General features: G+C 43.7%; 1 protein-coding gene across 1 annotated transcript; it reads left to right on the top strand.

Moving 5' to 3' along the window:
* The first annotated feature begins 1,824 nt into the window (after positions 1-1,824).
* On the top strand, positions 1,825-25,469 carry UPK1B (uroplakin 1B). Its single transcript, XM_004278512.1, has 8 exons — positions 1,825-1,894; positions 11,669-11,756; positions 12,801-13,001; positions 15,380-15,454; positions 16,137-16,259; positions 18,383-18,562; positions 23,007-23,090; positions 24,532-25,469. The coding sequence occupies exons 2-8, from the start codon at positions 11,688-11,690 to the stop codon at positions 24,580-24,582; spliced, it is 783 nt and encodes a 260-aa protein (XP_004278560.1). The 5' UTR covers positions 1,825-1,894; positions 11,669-11,687; the 3' UTR covers positions 24,583-25,469.
* The last annotated feature ends 1,100 nt before the right edge of the window (positions 25,470-26,569 follow it).

Below are 26,569 nucleotides of genomic sequence, written 5' to 3'. Positions count from 1 at the left end.
ATATTTAATTTCTTCCTAACTTTTTAATTCATATATACATATATACACTTTTTAAAAAAATAAAAGCGTGACAAATTGTACACACTATTTTGTAACCTGCTTTTTTCACTTGTAGCACTTAGAAGAGTGTCTGGAACATCATAAGTTCTAGATAAATAGTTATATAAATAAATACTGAAGAAGGGAGGGAGATGCAAGAGGGAAGGGATATGGGAACATATGTATATGTATAACTGATTCACTTTGTTATAAAGCAGAAACTAACACACCATTGTAAAGCAATTATACCCCAATAAAGATGTTAAAAATAAATAAATAAATACTGAATATAATAACTGAACATATTTCCATGTCATGAAGTATTTTTCTTTTTTCTAAACATTTTTATTGGAGTATAATTGCTTTACAGTGTTCTGTTAGTTTCTGTTGTACAACAAAGTGAATCAGCTGTACGTATACATATATCCCCATATCCCCTCCCTCTTGCGTCTCCCTCCCACCCTCCCTATCCCACCCCTCTAGGTGGTCACAAAGCACCGAGCTGATCTCCCCAGGGGATGCAGCTGCTCATGAAGTATTTTTCTGTGGCTTCATTTTTTTCATCACAATTGCATAGGATTCCACTGTGTGAATTTTGCTATCTCTAACCATGCCCTGCAGAGCTGAGGAGGAATAAGGCATGTGATGGACTCAGAGATGCCCCGTGCAGGCCCCCTCAAGGGGGAACATGCTGCCCAGCTGCTGGGAGTACTGGCATCTCCAGCCTCCACTACCAGCCCCCTTCAGGGATTGCTTTAGCTACAAGCACCTTCCCAGGGCAACCCACATCTAAGGACTGCTTATAGAGGGGCCCAAGGCAGAGCGACTGTGATAGGGCATCCTCCTCTAGAGTTTCCTGGGGCTGTCCACCCTGCATGGCAGCTCAACTTCTCTCTCTGCCCCGTCCTATTTCTTCCCTCTTCCTTCCATGGGTGTTTACTCGCTAATAAATATACTACACACTGTACTCTGTCTCAGAGTCGGTTCCTGAGAAACCTAACCTGACCCATGAGAACTCCCAAAGTCTATTGATTAAGGCACTCAGTAAATCCTGACATTACTGCCAGGACCCATGGCTCATGCCAGGCTAAATAAACTGTGATGCACGTATCCGTGATGTGTTATGCAGCCATTGAAAGAAATGTTTGTTTTGTTAAGACGTTGTTAGTGCTGTTATGACACATGGCGGCTCCAGAGGGAAGAAGGAAAGAAAAAGGAAGGGAAGAGAGAAATTAATTGAATAACATCAGATGAGTACTTGAGCCCTCTCTCTATCTCGCAATCTTTGTTTCCAGATCTCTTGCCCCTTATTAGGCTTTGGACCAACTCAGTGGGAGCATTTACTTGGGCAAGTCCTATCCCCGTAAATGTAGAGTCTGCAAGATATAGAAACTGAAATTAGACATGACCCTGGACACATAAATGTGTACCAGCCTGACTGTGAAGAATTGGGACAGTGGATATTGACTTTTAATGCATAAGAGCAGAATTAAGCATTAAATCACGCTAGTAGAAACAAATCAAATCAAAATCAAAACAAAAGCCCTGAGTGTGTGTTCGAGGAAGCCCAGACCTCCGAGGAATCCAGAAGGTGCTTGCATCTGTCAGAGTCACACATTCCAAAGTAGCAGAAATCTACTGGCTGAAAGTTTCCTGTTACTTCTGGCCTCAGAGAGGCAGGCTCAGGCAGCATCGGGCTCAGCCCATGTGAGATGCCTTCTCCCAATCACAGACCACCCTCCCCTGGTCCCAGAGGTTCAAAGGATTGGTACAGGGTAGAAAAGCACCTCAGGCCAGAGCAGTGTGCACAGTGGGCCGGCACAGTACCAGGAGGTGGAAGAGGGGGAGAGGACAGGTGAGTAGACCCATTCCACTGGGCAGGGAAGATAACTGCACTCTTAGGGGTTGGGGAAGAAGTTCATTTCCTGATGAACAGAGTCTATCATTTTTTGTAATTTAGGATATTGTGACTATTCTGTTCTCTTTAAATTGTACAAACTGCTTTCTTAACTCCTTTGATATTGTCCAGTTCTCAGAACTGAGATAACGTTCTTCCAGGGGGTGTTACTCACCCATCCTGATTTCCACCTCTTCACAGAAAGACCAAGAAAACTCCAAGAACCCTGGGAAAACCTCTGTCTCCTGATTAAATCTCAGATAGACAGACACCTTTGAGGACCTCCAGTTTCCATGTAGAGTTAAAAAAGCAAAAGGAAAATTAGCCTAGCAGAGAGAAAGTTTCTTAATCTTCTTGTCAGAAATCATTTGGTCCTGTCTACTCGTAATGGGATTTGTGAGGCAATTTACTCATGTTTCTTCTCAGCAAACAGTTCTGCTTAATAAATGTTGAAATAGGTCAACAAATTAGCTTTTATCTACACAATGTTATTTTTACATAACTTACTTTTACTCTTCACCAGTTGGTGTTTCCACCAGGATTTGCAGGTTGTATTTTTTTGTTCTAACAACATTTCTACACGTAATACAGATTAAGTTTCAAATAATAACAGTATCATTTTATGTTTATGAGCTTAAAACCCCACTTATAACTAGCTTTAAAGATATTTATGACATTTAGAATTTTTATGAATTTTAATGTCTTTTTTTAAACTAAAGATAATGTTTATTGATCACTTTTGCCTAAGTTATATATATAACTTGGGTCGTATAGTTTTCAAACCTTATAAAAAAAGTTTGGCTTTTTTTTTTCTTTCTCAATGAGGAGAAAATTTCCTCATTTTTCTTTCTACTACAACAGACTATTTTTGCTTTCTGCAACAATGGGCTTATAAATCAATCACCTATATTTTTTTTAACTATCTGGAAAGAATCATAGACTTGTAAGTACACAGGGGATCTTAGGCATCAGCTAGTCAAGAAAAACAAATGAACACTCGGAATTTCTTTTGACCTCTCCTGCTTACATTCTTACGAAGAGCAAACACTGATCAGCCCTAGAATATGCTTCCCCTTGACGCTGAAATCTGAGCCTCATGGCCATGAAGGCTACCCACACCCCTGGTGCGTCACTGTTCCCTAACCGGGGCAGAGACCAAATTCATGAGGAGGTGTCTTAATTTCACCTGCCCCAAGGAATCTCCATGGTACTCCTGCCCTGGGGCTGGGCATCCCACTGGCATTGCCCACACCCGAGGTCCTCACTTGGCTGAGAATGCCTGAGCCATTGCTTACATCTTACTCCATGACTTCAGGTGAGTGAGTGACTCAGCTCAGCACAGTAAGCATCAGGGACCTAAAGCAGTGCTGCCTCATAGAACTCTGCGAAGACGGAAATGTTCTACATTTGCCTATTGAGCACTTGATATGTGGCTAGTGCATTTGAATTTTTTATTTTATTTAATTGAATTAATTTGAATTTAAATAGCTACAAGCCTCTACTAGTCACCACACTGGTCAGAGCAGGTTTAGAGCTGTAAAGCAAGAAAAACGAATGGATACCGTGGGCCATGGGGGTCATGGCCATGGGAAAAAGCTCCTCCTTTCATCATTCCCACGACCTCGTCATACCCTAAGTGTAAGCAGACCAGCAATTGCCCTGATCTAATCTCCACAGCCATCTTTATCCCCATCTCTGAGTCATACAAGTGTCTAATCTTGTTCTGGGTTTCAGAATCTGGGCTAAGGCAATAGCCTATTATCTGTTTCATCCTCTCCTATTTCTCCTTTTTTTTCTTTTGTCAATCCAAATTTCACTAATAGGAGCTAAAGTGTGAGGTGTGGTTTGTGTGTTCTCTGGTCCAACAAACTTGGGTGAGGAAAAGAGGTAATGAGCTTGAAAAAATGATCTCATGCCTGATGGGTGAGTCTCACTTCTTTTTCCTCCTGCTTTGAAAAGGTTTGTTTAGCAAGCAATAGTGTTTAGACCTATTCAATGTGTCTGGAAACATCAACACTGTAGGGATGAATAATTTTTAGAAGAAAACAAACTGAATGAAGACACAAGAAAAATACATAAAGAAAACTCCAGCCTTTCAAAACTCTGTACTCCTCAGAGCAAAGGAGTTCCCTAGAGGTTGTGCAATTTGAATAAATCATCATGGTGCCAGGCCACTGGGCAGTCTTCCACAGGGTGGGGCTCACAAGGGCTATTCCTGTGTGTGGAAAAATTTTGAGGTGAACTGTGCACTTTCAGGCAGGGGCAATGTCGTCTCTGAAGGGGGACAGCTGCTATTCCATCCTCTGCCCGCTACCAACCCCATTTTTTAAAATTCATCCCATCCCATCCACTTCCTTACTAGCTCTCCCAAATAACAAAAAAAAAAGAAAGAAAGAAAGAAAGAAAAAAATCAAATATATATGAAGGAAGCACTGCTTTGGAATAACACAGGAAAGTTTCAGTAAACCCCATATTTGAAAAGTTCATCCATACTGGGAGCTAAAATGGAAGGGGGGAAGGGCAGATACACCATATTATCAGGAGTCAGTCTCTACTCACAGCCCGAAGCCCCCAAATCATGGGTTAGGAAGTTCATCTGTTCGTCTGTTCTCTCTCCTCAGGCCTCTTTCCCTGTCAGGGTGTCTTCCCTCTCCCTTTGGAAATACAAGAACGGTTTCTACTAAAATCATTCACATTGAGGCATTGACATCGATGGCTCATGAGGCTCACGGTGCCTCTTTTATATGTATTTGCATTTTAACCAGGAGCAAAGGAGTATTCTTGAGTTATGGGAATTTGGAAATTAGAGTGAAGAGTGAGGAACACTTTGAATGGAGGTTGAGGGTAGAAGGTTCTCACCTTGTCAACTTTGTTTATGTGACTCCCCTTCTGGCTAAACTTGTAAGGAAAAAGGGCAGGGGAGTATCTCTTAAATTTAAAGAAACATAAAGGGAGGTGCTATTTCCCTACGTCAAAAAGAAGAAAGATCAGCAACAAATTCAATACAAAGGCCTGGTTTAAGAGTCAGGAGATCAGGACTGAAATCTTGACCCTGAAAATGACACACCGATGATCTTGAACAAGTCACTTTCCCTCCCAGAGCTTTGGTTTCCTTGTCTGCACCATGACGGAGCTGACTATGAAGCCTCTCGGTTTGCAGCCAGAGCTGATATTCAATCATGCTATGAAAGGGCACATGGTCAATAATGGCCCTGAGATAAATGACATCTTAATTTCTCCCTGATCACATACCTTCTCAGTAAGACAAAACTACTAGGAGTGTAGTCACTGACTTTAAAGTGTGTCACTCATCAAGTAATTTGAAGTGTATAATTTTTGTTTCTTTACTGCAATTATTTGTCAAATGAGTTTTTAAAATGTACAGCAATCTATTCCTTTGTGGGTTCAGAATTAACTTATTAACAAACTTGGGTAAAGAAAAAAAGTAACAAAAAAAGAAAGAAAAAGAAAAACGGTAATGAGGTGCCAGGTTAGATTGCCGTAGCAGAGGCCAGTAGGGAAGAAAAGCCACACACGCACACACACATACACACACACACCACACACACACACACACACACACACACACACACACACACACATCCACCAAACAGGACCCAGTGTGGGCTCGCTTGGAGAGCTGTTTGCTTGGGGCAAGAGAGGTAGGTAGAGAAGGAAGGATAATTCTGGGCAAAGGTAGTTGGGGAAAGAAAACGTTTTCTAGCTGAGCTTCAGAAGGTGGTAAAGAGTTCAAGAAGAAGAAATGAGAGACCACTCAGAGGAGCGGAGGAAGGTAAGTAGCTGGCCTTTTGGAGCCTGGCTGGTACTGATTGAATATAAGCCGAGGAGTTTGTACTTTATCTCTTTGGTTGTCCAGCCTCCCCTCCACGGGCCAGAAAGAGAATAAAATGATTGGGTCTGGACAAATACTGTAGGTACAGGGAAAGGGAAGTCATTAGTCTGTCTCTAAGAGCTGAAAAGCCAAAAAGTTCTCAAATTTAAGCGCAACAGAGTAGGAGAGGAGAAATTTGGATTTGGAGAGATTGGTTAGCAGGAGAGAATGGGTGGACAAAGCCATCTGGCACCAGGAAGCAAAAAGGAGCCTATGGCTGAGCCTGTGGTGGAGCAGGGGCTCTGGAGGGCTCTCCTTTGAACTGAGGCTGTAGGGAGCACCTGGGTCTTTGTTGTGGTGCACGGGCTTCTCATTGCGGTGGCTTCTCTTGTTGCGGAGCACAGGCTCTAGGCATGGCTTCAGTAGTTGTGGTGCGTGGGCTCATTAGTTGTGGCTCGCGGGCTCTAGAGCGCAGGCTCAGTAGTTGTGGCACACGGGCTTACTTGCTCCGCGGCATGTGGGATCTTCCTGAACCAGGGCTCGAACCTGCGTCCCCTGCATTGGCAGCGGATTCTTAACCACTGCACCACCAGGGAAGTCCCATCATACAGTATTTGTCTTTCTCTGTTTGACTTATTTCACTTAGCATAATACCCTCCAAGTCCACCCATGTCATTGCAAATGGCAAAATTCTATCCTTTTTTTATGGCTGAGTAGTATTCTATTGTATATATATACCACATCTTTATCCGTTTATCTGTTGATGGACACTTAGGTTGCTTCCATATCTCGGCGATTGTAAATAATGCTGCTGTGAACAATGAGGTGCATTTACCCTTTTGAATTAGTGGGGCTTTTTTTTCAGATATATACCCAGAGTGAAATTGCTGTGTCATATGGTAGTTCTATTTTCAGTTTTTTGAGAAACCTTTCCACAGTGGCTGGACCAATTTACATTCCCTATGTGGCTCTGTTTTAAAACAAAATTAAATCACTAGTTTTAGATGCCTTCATCATTCACTGTTTGTTCTGGTCTGTCTGCTTCAAGAAACTGAGGCAAAGGTAAAGAAAATGAATATTGGTTGGGTAACTAATATTGTGTTAGAACTTCACACATATTCTCGTGTAATTTTCATAGTACCCCTTTTAGTTAAGTATTATAATACCCATTTAGAGATAAAGCTCTACAAGATTAAGTAATTACCAAAGGCCACAAAACTTCTAAGTGGTGGAGCTAAGATTCAAAGCTAGATTTGTCCAAAGCCCATGCTCTTTCTACTTCATCATACTCTAACCTGTTCTGCAATAAAGTTCTAGGCAAATAATTCACTCATATATTCTTCTCACTCAAATATACATTTTTAAAATTTATTTCACCTGCCTTTTTACTGAGTAAAATAATTTATTGAGTGCCTACCACATGTAAAGCGCTGTGCCGCTTTGGACTGAAAAAGACAAATAAAACAGGGTCCCAGGGCCTTCTTCTGCCTTGGAGACTCTTGCAGTAACGTGCAGGAAGCCCTTCATAGGTTGATACCAGGAGGAAATAATGCACAAGGGGAGCAGAACAGAGTCCTCCCTGAGTAATTTCTGTGTCAGGGGGGAAGCAGCCCCAGTACAGAGGAGGAACCTCAAGGGTCATCTCTGCATCACCTCATAATCTGGACCAGAGGCTCCAGAGCTGGCCAAAGCCTAGGGATGAGGCCCAATGGCGGTGTTAACTGTTCAGGAATGCTGGTGCAATGTGCAGAGGGCCCCTGCCATAGGGACGTGCTGTTTGGTACCTGACTCTGGCCATACCCCAAGCACAACTGGGAAGCTTTTTTCCCTCTCCCAAAGAGCTTCCCCCCTCTCCCCCAGCCAATGAATCCTTCCATGGAAAATAAAAAGGGGCACAGATGGGAGATAGGTAAGGCTTTTAGCACCCTCCAACAGAGCAGCCCTTGAGCAGGGAACAGGAGGAAGGTGAAAGAGGCTGCTTCACCTCAACCTAGATGCCTTTGGCTGTGGTATCAGTAACCATTAAAACCTCCCTCCTAGGCCCCAGGGCTCACTGGTACATGAAGCAAAGCCACAGCCCAATAGCCTGCCCTTCCTAAATATTCCTCTAGTTATTATTCATAATTTCTCATGCTTGTAAATGATCTTGGTGTTTACCAATCACTTCGACATCTTTTATCTCAGTGATCACAACAATCCCATCAACAAGTTGTGTTTTACCCATTTTGTAAGTGAGGAAATAGACACTGAGTGGCATTACCCAAGGTTACACCGTAAGGACTGGGCAGGACTGCGTTTGAACCTTGGCTTTCTAACACCAAGTGCGGTGTGCTCAGTGTTAGACCACAGCCAGTAGACCACCCTGCGAGCTGCCAGAAGCCTACACTTGGCTGTCTAACTGCCACCCCTCTTGACATTTGTGGCTGTTTGGGGGATGCAATAAATATTTTACGTCTTCTAGACAACAACCTAGTCAACTACAAGTGGCCGAGGAGAGGCTATGAAATGCTGGCTCTCACACTGACCTGCACATTTGTACCTCTTCTAAGAATTTTGTTCCCAAGGGGTGCATGAGAAAGGTGCAGGTCTGGAATACATCTAGACAGATTTTCTGGAACAACGTGTGGGTGCAGCTCTGGGTTTGGGACAAATGTGCAAATATGAGTGCAGTGTTGAGGGGCTAAGGAGGCAAGAACTTAGAGAAGTGAGCGAAGAGAGGCCCAGTGATTCTGACCTTTGCAAAGGCAGGATCACCTGATCAGGGAAAAGTGGTACCTACTCTCTCTGCTCCAGATTTGGCGAGGAAACAAGCCAGGTGTTTCTTCTTCTACTGAAAGTATTAGCCATATGGCAGGTCTTTACAAACTGCAGTGTTAACTTAAATGATCTGGGTTTGAGTCTCCGCTTTTGCATTTTCTAGCCACGTGCCTTGGGCAAAGCAATTAATCCCTTTAAGCCTCATTTTCTGCATCTGCAAAATGGCAAGAAAACAGATTCTCCCCTAGATCCTCCAGTAGGAGGACAGCTCTGCTGACACCTGGATTTTAGCCCCATGGGACTCATTTCATGCTTCTGACCACCAGAACTGTAAGATAATTCCCTGTGTGTTGTTTGAAGTCACTAAGTTTGTGGTAATCTGTTATAACAGCAATAAGAAACCAGGAAAGATCTTGGTAAAAATACCCATCTCTCAGGTCTGTTGAGAGGATGAACACAGAGTGCCAGCATGTGCTGAGGACATTAAATGACAGCTTTCACCATCACTTTATTTTGTGCCATTATCTAAGTTATGACGCACCGCTGAAGGAGGAGAAGGAACGCGTAGCGGAAAAGGAGAAACATCTAGTGAACAGCCACTTCAGCATTCTGTGCCCATCCACGCAGTCCCGCCTTCCTAAATCAGACGCCCCTCCCTGGCATCTCCTACCTCATGCTTGTCTAGATTTCTTCACTTTACTCTCCTTTTTCCTCACACCAAGTTCCCACCTGTCTCCTTCCTTCTTTTTTCCCACTCTGGTCTGCGTTTCCCCACCCTAATTCTGACTTGCAATTCTTCCACGGAGTATTCATATGTCTCTTCCCCTTTTTAAAAACTCTGTGTGGCAGAGTCATCTTTGGGAAAGTATGCATCGTTACAGGATATATTTGGGTCACGGGGGCCAGCTCTCTTGTTCAGCAGCTCCTCCTGGACCAATAAAGCCCTCTTTCTTTGGTGACCTACCTGTCTTCTTCCTTTTTCTCCGTAGCCCTACTTTCCTCCTTTATTCTACAGTGTACAGTCATTTTTGCTGTGCAGCCATGTTGCTACAATCACACTTTAACTTCCTTGAAAGAACAAATTGTCTTCCTTCTGTTCTTTAAGCCCAGCTAATGACCATAAATAGGCTGCTATCTGCAAATGGGTCCTAATTGGTACTGGGTGATAATGGGACTGCTTTGGGCCTCTTTTGCCCTTTACTTTCTCTGTGTACTTGTGTTGTCTGAACTTCTACCTTTCATGGTCTATTTATCTGTGTCTCTAGTTTAGACAGTAACCCAACTGGTCAGGAGCAATATCTGTGCATTCCAGTGAGGAACTTTATAATGTGGCTGATCCAGCTACGTGAGTAAGGCTCCCCTTTGGGGGAGGTTGTGCATTAACTCCTTCGCGGCGCTCAGGCTCCACTCCGTCTAGTGTGCAACAATCTCGGGCAAGAATGAATGACATTTCTAAGCCTGAAATGACATTTCCAAGCGGAAAGAAATGAATGGCATTTCTTAGCAGAAGCTACGCAGAGGGATCTTGTAACTATGGCCCCATTTCTTCTATTCACTTGGCAAACGCTGATGGAGTACACCATGTGCCCAGTTCCGGGCCAGAAAACACTCATAAATTTCAACTCCAGTTCCCACCACTGCCCAGGTGAACAGGTAAGGGAAAATATTTAGAGATGTTTAAGATTACTTGGAAGGTTGTGAATACTTAGTTTAGAGTGTAACAAGGAAGTTACAATTTAGCAAGGTCTGAGTCAAACAGAAGGCTTCCCTCCCACGCACGCCAGAACTTCAGCCAAACTGGCTAGTGTGTTATCTCCTGGGCTCCTAACTCTTCTAAGCCTCTACTCCCTGACCTTTCCTTTCCTTCTACCTGGAATGTCACCTCCATCTTCCTCCCACTCCCACCCACCTCTTCTTGACCCATCAAAACCATATATACTCTGCACGCCTTACCTCTTCCCTCCTCAGAACTCCCACGATACTTAAGATCTTATTAGATACATTATAATGACTTGGGAACACAGCTTCCCTACTAAAGCCTGAAATTCTAGAACACAACCATCTCTCTTACATATCTTTGTATCCCTCAAAATGCAAGTTGTGTCATATAACCCATTTTGATTTAGAGCCTGAGTGGATGAAGTGGATAGTTAATTTAATTAACAAAACACTGAGAGATGTGGATGGCTTATCTCAAGGTAATTCAAGTGCAGAGGCCAAAATAATTCACCCAAACACTTACCGTGTATTCCTTCCAGAGGATCCTCAGGGAGGGAGAGACCCGCTTTTTAAAGTGCCAGACACAGCGCTAAGCCTTGTAGATAATTTCTGGGAGCCAGCATGGGCTGGGGAGAAGCACTGGGGCTCTGGAGCCACGCAGACCGAGGCCTCCAGCCCAGCTCTTCCACTTACCGGTTGTATGACCCCAGGGAACTTAATTTACCAATTTAAGCTTTAGTTGCCTCATCTGCAAACTGGAGCCTCCCCACCCTTTTTCTTCTTCTACCTAATTAGGTTATGAGAATGACATGTGTGTATGTACATTACCTAGTAGAGCGGCATAGAGAAGGAACTAATGTGAGCCCCTCTTTCTCTCCTCGCCCCCCCCTTATGTGACGGGGTATTTTTAATTTGCCAACTATATTTGAAGATAACAATACATTCTGAAAATGATGGGTTTTAACCGCTGCCCGGAGTCCGTATGGGAACCAGTCGCCCACTCTGCCCGTAGGTTTATCCTTTGGGCTTCCGTTTGCCGTGACCAAGGGCAGGAAGAGCCATACCAGGGACCTTCAGTTGTGCTTCATCACCACCTCCGGTCTGCCCTCGGTGACTATGGGGCCTCAGTTCATCACTCAGAAGGATGCAGTCTGTATGTTCCATACCCTAAAGAACTGCTGAAAGTTGGTGATGAGACTCAGGCTGGCTTTACTTTGTTTTTCTCCTTTATAAAATTACTGTGATCACTGAACTGAATAACCAAACTTCTTCCATGGCTAAATGATCACATGGCTTGGTTTGGGTGCTCTGGAACACGAGAAGGCGGTGCACGGTGGTGTGACTTAGCTCTGCTGTGGAACTTGCAGCAGCAGTCTTCATCCCTTGCTCCTAACGCGTTGTGATGTTCTCAGCTGTGTCCTCAGCTCGTGGGAAACCGTGAAGATGGCCAAAGATGACTCCACTGTTCGTTGCTTCCAGGGCCTGCTGATCTTTGAAAATGTGATTATTGGTGTAAGTAATGAGTATTTTCCAGGAAATTCTGCTCTTCCTGTAATTATGATTTTAGATCAATCGAAAGTGAGAGTTTAAAGGGAAATAATGATATAATGACTGGTTCCCTACATCTTTTCTTCCTTTTAAGAAGTGTGTTAGTAAAACATGCTAACTAGAAGTTAACTATATAAATAATCCTATATAACTATTTAATATATAAAAAGACCACGTGGGAAAAAAAAGAGAGATTTCCCTCCCAGCTTTAAAACACAAGAATCTAAAAGCAACCACGCTAACCACAGTCAGTGTCCAAGCACTCTCAACACACACGCTTTGGTGTGTCTTTCCTATCCCTCCTTGGTTTGATTTCCACAGCCTCCACTGTTAAGGTTGTTGGGGACAGATGTTTGCATCTTCCTGTGCTGGTCACACGGGGCGGGGGGTGGGGTGGGGGGCAGTACTGGGATGTAAGAGTAACTCAGAGGCCAGGCTGCGTGGGCACAGTGTGGTGAGAGCACTTAGGAGTCAGGATCACTGGCTCTGGGCCCAGCCCTGACTATGACTCTGCGTGACTCCGGACAGGTCATTGCCTTTCAGGGCCAAGATCCTTCATCTATGAAATCCAGGGGGCAGGAAAGATAACCACCAAGGTTCCTCCCAGCTCTAATGTTCCATGGCTCTCTGGCACAGAGAACATGACCAGGACCAGTTTAAATATTACAATCCAGGAATATGGACAGTGGGCAGTGGGAATGGGAGTGAGAGATTATCTTCGTACAAGAAGTCATTGTTTGAGCGGTTCATGCCCCAGGGGTTTTATAGATAGTCTGAAATTGTCTGGGTCTCCTGCCAAAGAGCGAGAAGATAGAGCAAAATGTGGAAGGAGGCATGAAACCAATACGTAGGATGGAAGGAGCTGTTTGACTTCCTGGCAATGAGGAGTTTAAGTCAGTTGCTTAAAGACAGAGTTAGTCTCTCTTACCACCATGCCCCTACTCCTCTACCCCTTTCCCAGTGCCGCTCTCACGGCCGCCAGCCTGACAGAACCCCCTCTGCCCCCAGATGTGCGGCATCGCCCTGACTGCAGAGTGCATCTTCTTTGTATCCGACCAACACAGCCTCTACCCGCTGCTTGAAGCCACTGACAATGATGACATCTATGGGGCAGCCTGGATTGGCATGTTTGTCGGCATCTGCTTCTTCTGCCTGTCTGTCCTGGGCATTGCAGGCATCATGAAGTCCAACAGGAAACTTCTTCTGGTGGTAAGACCTTAAAACTCTCTACATTTCTCTCCTGGACCAATTTAGATGGATTGTTTCTTCTTCCCTGAGCACAGTGCTTTGGTTTTCAGTGCGGTAGGCGGGAGCATAGAATGCCAGGTGAGGAGGGAGTAGAGGGGAAGACCCTCCCTGCAGTGAAGATTATCCAAGTGGGGTCAAAGATGCTCTCCTCTATGGGAAGTCCAGAAGAGTCCAGCACAAGAGAAGCTGAAGGGGAGACACCTGGAGGTCACCTGTTGAGTATTTTCCAGATCTTTGCTTCTCTGACTGGTGTCTGCATGGGCCCAACAGATACAGCCAGGAGCTACACAGGCCAAAGGAGAGACAGTGAGAACTCGATAATTAGACTTTTTCTCTTGAGAGTAAGTAGTTTAAAATATTGTTTTAATAGTAAATCAAGTGTTGATATATTAGGATATAAATCACAAAATATGCACGAATTTTTAAGAGAAAGCATGAGCTTTTGTAGACATTTTTGAGCTCAAGGCTGATGATGTTGTGGGATGGCCTACACTTCCCATTTCACGCATTCACTCTGCTTTTCAGGGACCCTAGAAACCCATGCTGGGCAACATGTAGAGAACAGCTGCAGCTCCCACCTGCCTGTGGAGGCTCTAACTCTGTGCACCCATAGGGAGGCTTCTGCCCCAAACCTCAGACAGTAGGTTGTGCCCTGCCTTTGCAGATGGGAGCAAATTTGCAGCCAGCCAGGCTAAGAACCCTTGGTGTTGGGCCTAAACTTCTACTCCCTTCCCCCGTGCTCAGGACAGCAGTTTCTCGCCCTGTGATGGGGCCCCATCCTTACTCCCTACCTGAAATAACTCTCCTAGCCAAAGGCTGCAGGACCTGAGTTCCACCTTCATGGAACGAGTCCAGCAAGCTAAGGTGCTTGTTGGTTGGAACGAGTTCAGCAAGCTAAGGTGCTTGTTGGTTGGCTTTTCCTGTGAACTAACATCATCCTGGTACCTAGGGAATGCAGAATGTTTACATTCTCTGGGTCTTTAGTGTGAGTTAGTTCCAGGGCAAAAGAACCCACTTTTTCAGGGTGGGGTTAAGGAATGCAGGGAGAGGTAAAGAAGGGGCAGGTGTCCTTAGAGACGAGCTTCAGCTGCATCCCAGCCTCACTCTGGGCCAGTCACGTGTGTCTCGCACAGCTGGGAACATCCTTCACCATGCCTGGCAAAGAGATGGAGCAGCGCGCCTTCCACGCGGCTCGAGCAGAGAACACCTGCACCCCGTGCCTCCTTTCTGGAGCGTCTCTAAGGGGCTTCTGAGCCTCTTTAAAGGGAGCCAGCAAAGCTCTCAACAAAGAGCAATGCAGCCGCTAATACAGAGGGAGGCAATGTTATGAGGCCTCTGAAGGAGCTCCTGCTGTTAACTGAGAGAGAGAGAGTTAACAGTAGCCAAAGCCATTTTCTGGGCAGAATGGTTAGGGCAGCAGAGGGTGCCGCTCTGAGAACCGCCCCTGCCCAGGGAGGGAGAACCGTTTGCCCTGCGCTCCTCCACTAACACCGTCACAGCGCCCCTTCTGCAGAAGAACCCAAGCACCATAAGCGTATGTGGAAGGCTGAGGACAGCAAAGACAGGACTCTTGCAAACAGTCCCCGTCCCAGTTCGGAGAACATTTGTCCTTCAGATATTTGCCAGCCATAAACAGGGGCAGCGTGTTGTGGAGCCATCACATGTGCATGCGCACTCTACCACACACACACGCACACACACAGCAACAGAACACACAAGGTGCTGTTTCCCTCAACTGACCTGATGCAACTGGAGTGGGAGTGAGTGAGAGAAGATGCTGGTGAAGAGCTGTGTACCTGGAGGCTGCCTGCTCCTCTCTCATAAGACTGGACGTTGCCAAGAGGGAAGACGGATATTAAACGCAGCCCTATTCATCTTTGACCTCAGTAATCCTCAATTCTCAGTAAACCGTAAAGAAAATGTCTCCCAATGAGAGGGGAGTTATGAGTCTCTACATAGTGTGTGATACGCTGATTCTCTTGCCAGCCATTGGACGAACACACACGCACATACACACACACACACCAGTTCATTCTCTTGTATGTTTTTCCCAGTTAAAATGGAAATGCAGGGTACTGAACTGAGAAAGCTTTGTATTCAATAGTTGTTTGTTCTCTGGGGAAAGGAGAAGAGTTGATCTGATTAGCACCTAGCACCAAGTCTGGCTCTAAGCAGCTGATCAACGAGGGTTTGTTGAATAATTATGTAAATGATCAGATAATTATATTTAGGTGAATGTGCTGCAGAAAACATAACAGTTATTTGTAAAAACAAAACAAAACAAAAAACTCTCTTTGGAGGTAGATGTAATTCTTGTATTCCATTTGTTTCCCTTCCAGTATTTCATTCTGATGTTTATTGTATATGGCTTTGAAGTGGCATCTTGTATCACAGCAGCAACACAACGAGATTTCGTGAGTACAACCTCAAAAGACAGAGCAGCAATGACCATATGAATCATCATTACCATCATAACACTACAATAACTGACACATATTAAGCCCTTACCCTATACCAGGCATTGTAATATGCACATTAATAATAAATATACAATTTTTCTCCTCATAGTAACCCTATGAAATAGGTATTCATTTTATAAATAAAAATAAAATGAGACTTAAAAAATAAAGTAACTTGTCCAAGGTTACTCAGCTGGTAAGTGAAAGTGGGATCCTGAATCCGGGCCGTGTGATTCCCGGGGCCCAAGCTTGCACCGCCGTGCTCTTCGCTACTCTGCCACAGTCACTGGCCTTCCACTGGGATGAGCAGTAATCCACCACCTCTGAGACATCCTCCCATCCAGCACCCTGCTTTCTCTCCTTTTTTCCATTCCCTGGCCTAGGCCACCCCACAATGCCTGTCTACTCTTATCTCATTGGAATTTCTTTGGAGATGGGGGTCTTCTCCCTACAAGGGGGACTTCCGCCACCCGGAGCAGCCTTACTCCCACCCCCAGCCCTACTCAGTGACTCTGAGCTCAGTTTTACTCCAGGAGACAATGTTCAGGGACCCCAGCAACATGCCGAGCAAATCACTTCGCCTCCTTGAGGATTACTGTGCTAACTCTTCCTCTTGTGTTGCCTCCTCCCATAATAGTTCACACCCAACCTCTTCCTGAAGCAGATGCTGGAGAGGTACCAAAACAACAGTCCTCCAAACAATGACGACCAGTGGAAAAACAAAGGAGTCACCAAGACCTGGGACAGGCTCATGCTCCAGGTAATGCCTGCAGTCCTGGGGAGATGCCATTTGGTACCTAAACCAGTATCCAAGGGCATATGGACGGTTAGGAATGAAGTTAAAGTGTGGGGACCACTGCCTCCAAGGGGGCTTCCTTCACAAAGTGACTTGACATAGGCAAGTTCCTCTATTCCTCTCATTTACTGGCAGGGACTAGGGGGTGTACACATGACTCAGTGGGACCCCTAGATCTATATTTTATTTTAAGCCATGATGTTGATTAGCTTCCATTTATAGGAGTAATGACATTGGTAAGAAATTTAGATTAATCACACACTCTGCCTCTTAGAACTCAAGCATCACTTACATTAAAAAAATGTTGCCTCCGGGCTTCCCTGGTGGCGCAGTGGTTGAGAGTCCGCCTGCCGACGCAGGGGACGCGGGTTTGTGCCCCGGTCCGGGAAGATCCCACATGCCGCGGAGCAGCTGGGCCCGTGAGCCATGGCCGCTGAGCCTGCGCGTCCGGAGCCTGTGCTCCGCAACGGGAGAGGCCACAGCAGTGAGAGGCCCGCGTACCACACACACACACACACACACACAAAAGTTGCCTCCACCCCACAATGAACTCAAGTGGCAACTATTGTCTGCTTTGCTTGTTTAGTACCTTTTCACACCTGTGGGCTACTCCTGTTAGGGACCAGAGGCTATGATTTGATTTGATCACCTGTTTTCCTCTAACTGGCAATCATAAACTTATATCCACATTTACCTCAAATACCATCAAAAGTACAAGTCTTTCAGAATATCCACTCTCACCCCTACGCTGCTGTATGTGAATTCTCATCCCTGCATAAGCCCTCGTGTGACACAACTCTCCCATGGCCCCCCCCCGACCCCCTCCCCACCCAACCACCTATGTTTCCCAGTCCATCATCAGCAAACCCCCTTATAGCCTCCACCCCTTCTTTGAACTCTCTCTTTACCCTCTATCTTCTAAAATTTCCTTCATTTAGTCTAATATTCCTGTTCTATAGTTTTTTTAGCCCATTAGGACCTCCAATCTATTGGCCACTTTTTCACTTCCTATCACTCTTCTAAGTCAAGTTTTTTTTTTCCCACTATGTTAGCAAAGAACTAAGCTTTTCAAATGAAAATGTGAATGCTCACACATTTGAAAATCCACTTACCAACTTTATAAAGCCCAGTCTGAAATAAGTCTGTTTCAAACTTAACCATTTCCCCCCAAAATGCTCAGGTCAAATTACAGAATGATTATTTTCTTTGGTGAGATATTTTCCATAATCCAGTGGCAAAACAGGACATGCTTTTAAGATAGTCACTTTATCACCAAGTTTGCTGAATATATTTATCTTAAAAGTTGAGAGATGCAGTAGTATTTATTTCTTCCCTTGAAACATTTTAGCAGAATTTATAAACTGGAAGGAAAGTGATGTGAATTGTGTTTTATCCCCTCTCCTCAATTCTATCTAAAGTAATATGAGCTACGTGTTAAGTGATCTTCCTTTCCTATGTAGAGGCAGAACCATGTGCCACTAGGTTTTGGTTATTTTTTCCAGTTTATTTTCCCCCATTATAAAAATAATACATAATTGCTCCAGAAAATGTTAAAAATACAGAAAAGTAAAACAAGAAGAATTACTCACGATTTCTTCACCACAAAAATTTTAATTTTCTGATTCTCAATTTGCTCATATGTAACATGAGAATAATTATAACTCTCTCACATTATTGTAGCAAGATATTCGTACTAATAATGATTAACATTTTTTAAGGGTTTACTATGGGCCAGGCATTGTGCTAAACGTGTTAAATGTATTGACTAATTTATTCCTCACACAGCTCTGTGAGGTAGGTACTATATTTGTCCCAATTCAGTTAAGGAAAATGAGACTTAGAAAGTTTAACTTGTCAAAGGCTACAGAGCTCATTAATGGCTAGTAAGGTAATAAATGTAAAAGTATTTTGCAAACTCTACAATGTAATACCTTAAAAACACCTTCAGCTCTCATTAGGGGATTTTTAGTAAATGTAAGATACACTATAATTTCCATATCTTCTTTCTCCATAAAGTCTCAGTTGCCACCTTGGTGGCTCTAGCAAGGATTATGGAAGAGAATTTTGTTTCTCTCATGTGCTGACAGGACAATTGCTGTGGTGTAAATGGACCATCAGACTGGCAGAAATACACCTCTGCCTTCCGGACTGAGAATAACGATGCCGACTACCCCTGGCCTCGTCAGTGCTGTGTTATGAACAACCTTAAAGAACCTCTCAACCTGGAGGCCTGCAAACTAGGGGTACCTGGATACTATCACAATCAGGTGAGTCCTTGCTTCTCCCAAGACCTGCCAGGAGGTTTTTCTGCTGTTTATGAAGAAAATACTGGTTAACTGTAGGTAATAGTCTCTCACTAAGGAATTCTGCATTCTTTTTCCTAAACCTCATGTTAACTATTTCCTTCTCTGTTAGTTAAATGTAAGTGCTAATCTAGGGCTGATCTGGGAAAATTTACATTTTAATAAATGAACAGAACGCGAGAATTGCAATAGCAGAATCCAATTTTGTTTAAATGAACACGATTTGTATAATGTATAGAATTAGTATTTTGAAAAGTATTTATATCAAAGATTTGCTCTATGTTTGCAAAATGTAAATTGAAAGGGATGATATACAAAAGGAATGTTTTGCCAGTTCCAAAACAAAGGCAATTGCTGAGGGTAGATGCAGTAATGGTACACCCACCCGCCTCATTCAGTGGTAATGTAGGATCGTCTTAATAAAATAATTAGATTGGTGATTTGGGTAGAAGCTAATTCACATACAAGTGGTTTTTGAAAAAGTGTTTCCAGCCTGATGAGAATGATATGATGATCATGAAAACAAACATCAATTGAGTACTTACCAAATGCCAGACACTGCTCCAAGTACAATACAGATATTAATTCATTTAAGGCTCCGTGGGTAGTGTCACTCTGATCCTTATTTTACAGAAGAGGAACTGAGATACAGAGATGCTAATAATTGCCTTGCCCAAGGTCATGCAGCTGGTAAATGGAAGAGTCAGGATTCAAATGCTAGCAGCCTGGCTCCAGAGCCCAGACTCTAAACCAAGAAAGAACTTGGTAATAATCCCAAAAAGCCCTGAAGAGAATCCTCATACACTTGAAGTCAGCCTCTGAGATGCTTACACTGCTGTGCATTAACACTTTGAGGAAAGCTAGTTGTGTGCCAGTACATTAAATAATTGAGAAATGCCAGACTTTTTGGTCTTGCAGGAAATAATACAAAATGCATTTTCGGAATGAACGACACGGCACTGCTGGTCATCATGCCACCCCTGGAAGGGTGCCTGGACTAGGATTGGTTGCATTAATCTGGAAAATGACATGGGAGTGATATAGATTATTTTGCAGAGTTGTTCAGAGCGACCCTCATGTAGCCTTTTAGCAACATTGTTTTGGTATCATTTTAATTAGTTATATTCAGACTGCTAAAAATATTAAATTTATTGCCTATAATCACAATATGCAATATAACGATCACTCTGAGGAATAATAAACTGCTTTTAACATTTCAGCCTTGGAACTAGTCCATGCAGACGTATCTTGATTGTAATTCCATACAAACTGTATCATATCTTTGAAAGAGACCAAAAAGGATGTTTGCCATCAGATGATTGGTTTATTTCACAGCCACACTATTTTCCCTCACACATAGAACATTCTAGTAATAAGGGACACTTTTGTCACACCCTCCCTAACAGTCCTTGGACTCACCACGTCCTCTACCCACTAGCTATACCACAACTACAAAGTCATGTCACTGAGCAGTACTCCCACACCAAATTCCTGCATCTTGAAATTCCTCTCTGTCCCTGACTCCCTGTGCTCCTACTTTCTCAATCTCACTCATTCTTCACCCCTGACATAATCTCTTATCTACTCATCCTTCCTGCTTCTCCCTACCCTGGTCTCCCAGATTCCCACATGCCACCATTCTCTCCGAGTTACAGGTCCTGCTAATTCTCCTATAACAATCCTTTTCCACAAAGCAAAGTACGCCACCTCAGTACCTCATATACTTTACTTCTATTATTGCAGTTGATACCTTGAAATATAATTATTTGTTTGCAAGCCTATTTTTTCTATGAGTCTCCTTGAGGACCATGCATCCTTCAATTCTGTATCCTCAGTACTTAGCATAATGCCTGGCACAGAGAAGGCATCAATAAATGTTTGGTGGGTGGGCAAATGAAGAGATGAATGACACTTTTTCACATCCAAATTGTAGCTTTGCGAGATCTGCAATGCACAAAGAAAGGCTAACAAAACTAGGGAAGTTGTCACAAGTGTAGTAATAATAGAAACCCACCAAATGTCACATAGCATGTCAGACGCAAACATATATGTTCTTACATCATGGTTCATCTGCCCCCAAAATGCTGTGTGCAAATTCTAATCACTACACCTCAAGAGCATTATGATGGAACTAAAGAAGATCAAGGTAGGCGCCACTACAATGAGAAAAAAGCATCATGAAAGGCACTAAATGAGAAGAGGTGAAAAACTGGGGCTTTTGTCTGTGAGCTTCATGAGGGCAACACCCATTTCTGCCTTGTCACAGCTGAATGCCCAGCCCAGTGCCTGGCACCTGGCCTAAGTGGGTTTTTATACATATTATTGGACAAATGACCACTTCCCAGGATTGTCAGGGGGATCAAATGAGTGATGGATATAGGAGTGTTTGTGAACCATCAAGTGTGTCACAAATAATATCCTTGTAATTATTACTTCTTATCACATTCCATTCATCCTAATCAGGTGCCTGCTTTGTGCCAGACACTTGTTCTAAGTTCTAGAGATTCAACAATGAACAAGATAAAATCCCTGCCCTCGTAGAGCTTGCACTGTAGTATGGGAGACAGACCACAAACAAGTTACCAAACCAATACACAATAAATTCCAGGTAGTAATAAGTGCCATGAGCAGAAATAAAGCAGGATATAGAAAATGATGGGGGGAAAGGTATTTTTCTCTATGGTTGTCAGGAAAGGCTTTATTAAGATGATATTTGCACAGGTTCTGAATTAAGTGAGGAAAGGAGACCCTCACTTAAAAAAGATTGAAGAAGAGAGTTCTGTACAAAGGAAGCAGCGAGTGCAAAGGCCCTGAAGTGGAGGCCCTTAGCTTTTTGGAGGAACATCCGTATGGCAAGGCTGGAACAAGTGAAGGAAGAGTAGGAGGCAAGCATGCATCTAGATTTTGTAGGGCCTGAAGCTTATCAGATTTGTGGGGAGGGGTTCTCCTCAGGAAAAACAGTTTAAACTACACATGCAAAACTAGGTACAGGACTTTGAAATGGTCTTGCGAGGAAGCAGCCCTGAGCCCAAGCTCATTAGCTTTGCAGTGAAACAACCTCCTCTGGTGGCGGCTGGGGTCACAGAGAGAGGCAGGGCCGTATCATACAGCACCTCGTAGCCATTGTGAAGACTTAGAATTTCATATTAAGGCGTGGTGGGAAACTTTCAGAGGGTCTTGAGAAGGAAGGTGAAGTGATCTGACATGTTTTACAAGGATCCCTCTGGCACCGTACAAAGACTAGTAGGGCACCGTGGGTGGACTCGGGCCTCAGGGAAACCAGCCAGGAGGTGATTGTAGGAATCCTGAAGTGAGGCCGTGGTGGACCAAGGTGGTAGCAGGAAGTAATAAGTGTTTGGATTTGAGATATATTTTAAACCCAAAAGTGTTTGCTTAAGAGAAAAACAGTTAAGGATAATTCCAAGATTTTTCATTTGAGCATCTAGGTGAGTGGGGGAGTCAGGTAGATGGAGAGGTGTAAATGGGGGAGAAATCAAGGCGTATATAGCAAAGGCAGGACATGCAAGTGGATGAACCAGGGACTGGGGCAGGGTTAGAAAGGATAGAACTTCAAGTGGCTACCTGGAGACCCTGGGCGGGGCCTAAACTTCAAGGTCAGCCTTTCTAAGACATTTCTCTCTGGATCTCAGTGTTCATAAAACCAGCCTGGTCATGGCATCTCCTAGGCATTCCTGTGATTCCAAGGGCTTTAGTGGAGGTCGCTCAGATGGCAGGTCTAGCCCCATACGTGTGTATCACTCCAGTACTTTGCATAGAGACTAGAACAGAATGTGCTACATATAAAACTTACCAGATTATGGCATGCATGAATGAATGACTCGATGAATAAAGAATGATTCACTCTCTCGCACGCACCCCGTGGCTCTTCTACAATACTATAAAGATATGTTGAAATATGATGTCAAATGAGAATTTACGCAGCATGGTATAGGAGTTCCTTTAATGACTGAAAAATAAAGCCTCTAATTTTCACTAACTGGAAGAACTTTCATTGAAAAACAAATCAAAAAGTGACCCTGTCCTCAAACAAATCACCAATAAAATCTTTGGGGAGAGGAAAAAACTCAAATTTTATTAAGAATACTTTACATTGCCACATATTCAATATGAGAAAAATGTTATGCTAAAATAGCAGCACCTCGGTTAGACTGAATGAAAAAGCAAATAAATATGATATAGAATAGTTCTTCATAAGGATTATTCCTATAGATTATTCCTATTTCTTCAGTACAGCACAACCACCTAGTTGTCCACAGGAATGTAGAAATAGCCTGGTTATGTTAAACTGGATGTTGGGGCGACATTGATTCAAATCAGCTTCCCACCCATCTCTTACATCTCTTTTCTGGTCCCTTTCATGTGGATATGGAATCGCCCACTCCTCTAGGGCTGCTATGAACTGATCTCTGGACCAATGAACCGACACGCCTGGGGGGTTGCGTGGTTTGGATTTGCCATTCTCTGTTGGACTGTGAGTATTTCCCATCACATGTTTCATTTCTGGGAGGATAGTGATAAGGAGAGACCTTGAGATTGCCCCTGCTTACCCCAAGCACGCTAGACTGACTAGAAAAAAAGCTTAGACCTGAAGGCTAGTCAGGAAGCTGCTGGCACCAGGGCAAGGACAGTGGATTCCCTCGGGAGGTAGGGCGTGAACTTCCCCTACCAACCAGATCCTTCTCTGGCTGACTGGGATGCACCTGTGTGCTCCTCCATCTCTCCAGATCTCATAAATTCATTTCAAGTAGATATCAAAGACTGTCATCTCTCTAGATGCCTCCTCTAACCTGCCTCCCTCCTTCCAAAGAGCTGCCTTCACCAGTCTCACCTTGACCACTTTATGTGATGCACATGCAGCAAGAGGGTAGAATGGTAGGTCTCAGCCCTGAACGCACATTTAAACCTCATGGGGGAGCTTGGGGGACAAAAGCATACCTGAACCCCAGCCTCTGAGATTCAGATTTCAGTTGATCTAGGTGCAGGACCCAGGTCTTTTTTTTTTTTTTTTAATTTTCCAGGTGATTGTAACTTGTTGTCAGGATTAAGAGCCATTGCATTCAGGAAGCAGTCCCAAACTTTTGGTTTCAGAACTCTTTTACACTCTCTCAAATATTACTGAGGACTCCCAAAAGCTTTTGTCTATGGAGGGCTGTATCTATTGATATTTACCCTGTTGGAAATTAACACAGAAATTTTTAAAAACACGTGTTAATTCATATAAAATAACAATAACAAACTAATTACGTTACTATTAACAATATATTTCTGTGGGAAAAAAGTGACTATTTTCCCAAACAAAAAGATATGAGAAAAGGGGCAGTATTTTTTTTTTTTTTTTACATTTTTGAAAATCTCTTCAATGTCTGGCTTTAATAGAAGACAGCTGGCTTCTCATAGTTCATCTTCATATAATCTGTTATAATATGTTGCTTACGTTGAAGGATTTGAAAGAAATCCATCCTACACGCTGATATGTAGTTGAGAAAACAAAAGTGTTTTGGTAGCCTTATCTAAAAATAATTGTGAATATTTTCCTTTGGTACTACACAAAACTTGCTAAGTAGTAGTTTCTTAAAGGTTAGTTGCAATATGAAATCTGAAACTTCATCAAAGAACTTTTAGGACTCTGTTACATTAAAATACATTACATTGGTTTGTCTTGCAGTTTGCATAAATATTTACCCATTCGTGATTCTAGAACATCATGCATTGGTCATTTGGGAAAATATTGGTTCACTGTGTGACAGGATGGACTCAGAGTCACCTCTGCCCCTGTGATGATGCTTAAGGCAAGATCATTCTTAAAAATCCAGTGTCACCTGAGCCTGAACGAACCTCATATCATTTTTCTGCAAGTACCAGATGTTTCTAAAACAATTCCTTATTTATTTTTCTTTTCCTTTGTATTCTAGTTTTGGGTTCTCCTGGGTACCATGTTCTACTGGAGCAGAATTGAATATTAAGAATAAGTGTAACCACCATACCACTCCCCACAGTGACTCGGGATTTGGTGCTGGAACTCCTAATATTCCACCTCTGTGCTCCCCGGGAAATTATGCATTCTTCCTCAAATTGCCAAGTCAGTTGGTGTGGAATTTCTTTAGGTTCTTTAGGCTCTCAGACTCCTGAAATTCCTACTACTAATGATTTCACCCTGATCTAGGATTCTGCAACATTGTTATAGACCATAGGAAAGGGAGAGTTTAGGATAGTAGATAATAACTATTGCCATCTCTGTTTATTTTTAATTTGGGGGCACAAAGACATTCACAGGAGCCTGTCTTATCACAGCAAGCCAAGTCTGTATTTGGACAGCAAATCTGCCTGTATTTCTCTCTGCTTTCTAAAAGAAACCTTCAAAGGCTTTCATTCATCTCAGTATTGTCCGCGTGAGAGAACTAAGGAAAAGACTCTGCTGAAATATATCTTTTGCCTTTGTTCTATGGTGGCTCCCATCTACAGAGACTCAAGTGATTCTCTTAATGCCACCTTGGGATCCTCTTATTCTCCAGGACAATGCCCGATCTTGAGCTAACAATGGTTGTAGTTTCCTCTCAGACATTGCAGAGTGATAGGTGTTAGTAACCTCAATTCTCCCGCTAATTAAAAGTATGTGGACTCTGGGGGACAAAGGAGGGACCTGTTATATATTTACCAATCTCATCCCATCTGAAAGCCCCTTTCAAATAAGGGAGAAGCAAGCCCGCTGTTAGATAGGTGATTTATGGTGATTTTTTTTTACTGTCAAAATATTTCTCTTCTGATCTATGTTTCCTTTTGCAATCCTGAAGGAAGTTCTTATAACAACATTTGTCTAGTCTTATAAATAAAGAAGGCTTTTAAATATGTTCACTTTCTTTTCTTTTTACCAGTGTCATAATTGGTCATATATGAGGCTAGCAAAATGGGTCTTCCAACAGAAGAGCTTAGTAGGCTCACGGGAATTAAAATTTAGGAGATGGAAAATGCAGTCAGGTGTGGCTTCCCTCTGGATACCGGGTAACCCTGCTGTACAGTTGAATGATTGGAACTTCCACGTTTACTTTTTGCTCCTGCTGCCCTTTGCCCAGAAGCGGGGATGCAGTTGCTGCTCCTCAGATCCTTTCCCCCTGCATCTCTGACTCCAACTGCTCAACTGTGTCCCCTAGGAAGGAAATGTACCTGTCACTTCAGGGTCCCACTCGCAGCTGACTCAGTCACATGGAGTAGCCCACTCCCAGGCCTCCACCCAGGTTCCTGTGCCTCAGTCTGAGCCCCGGGGCAGGGAGGGACAAGGAGGGGGAGGGCGCTATAGCCTGCACCTGGGCGGTAAAGCTGGGGGCAGCAGCCGGATCGCTGATTCCCAGGACAGGGAGCCAAAGGCTCCTGCTCTGACACACGACCAGCTTGCCCCTCCCCTGCCTCGCTTGCCTCTCCAGGACAGGGCTTGGGGTGTCAAGATAAATGACACCTGCACTTGACTGAGGAGGTTCTCTCTGTGGTCTTTTTGAAGAGAGGAGAAGAAGGAAATTCGAGCTTACTCTGGGCAAAGCTTTGAAGCGCCTCTCTCCCTTCTCTGTCCATCCTCTCTCATGTGTTCTGGTGCCTTTTTCTTCTGCTGCTAACTGGATTTTCCAGTGCCCTCATGCGTGAGCAAATCCTGTCCCAGACCCACTTCTGCCTTCCCCCTCCAAGGCTTTGGAGCTTCAAAATTCTCTCCCTACAAGATTCCATTCTCCTTGTGACTTGATCTCAGCTAGGTTAAGGGAAAGCCTTTTTGCAAGCTAATTCGTACTAAAGGGTGAGTGACAGCTAGTCCCCACTCTCAATCTTCTCTGCAGATTTTTCCTTAATAACTGAAATTGATCTCAGTTGGCGGAATCCAGTGCAGCAGTGGGAGCAGGAAAAAGCTATTGTGGAGGAAGATGGCCCACCTGCTGCTCGTTAAATCTTACCACCTGCCTTCTCTAC

The sequence above is a fragment of the Orcinus orca genome, chromosome 5 (genome assembly GCF_937001465.1).
Source record: "Orcinus orca chromosome 5, mOrcOrc1.1, whole genome shotgun sequence".
NCBI classification, from domain to species: domain Eukaryota; kingdom Metazoa; phylum Chordata; class Mammalia; order Artiodactyla; family Delphinidae; genus Orcinus; species Orcinus orca.
This window is presented reverse-complemented; position numbering and strand designations above follow the sequence as displayed.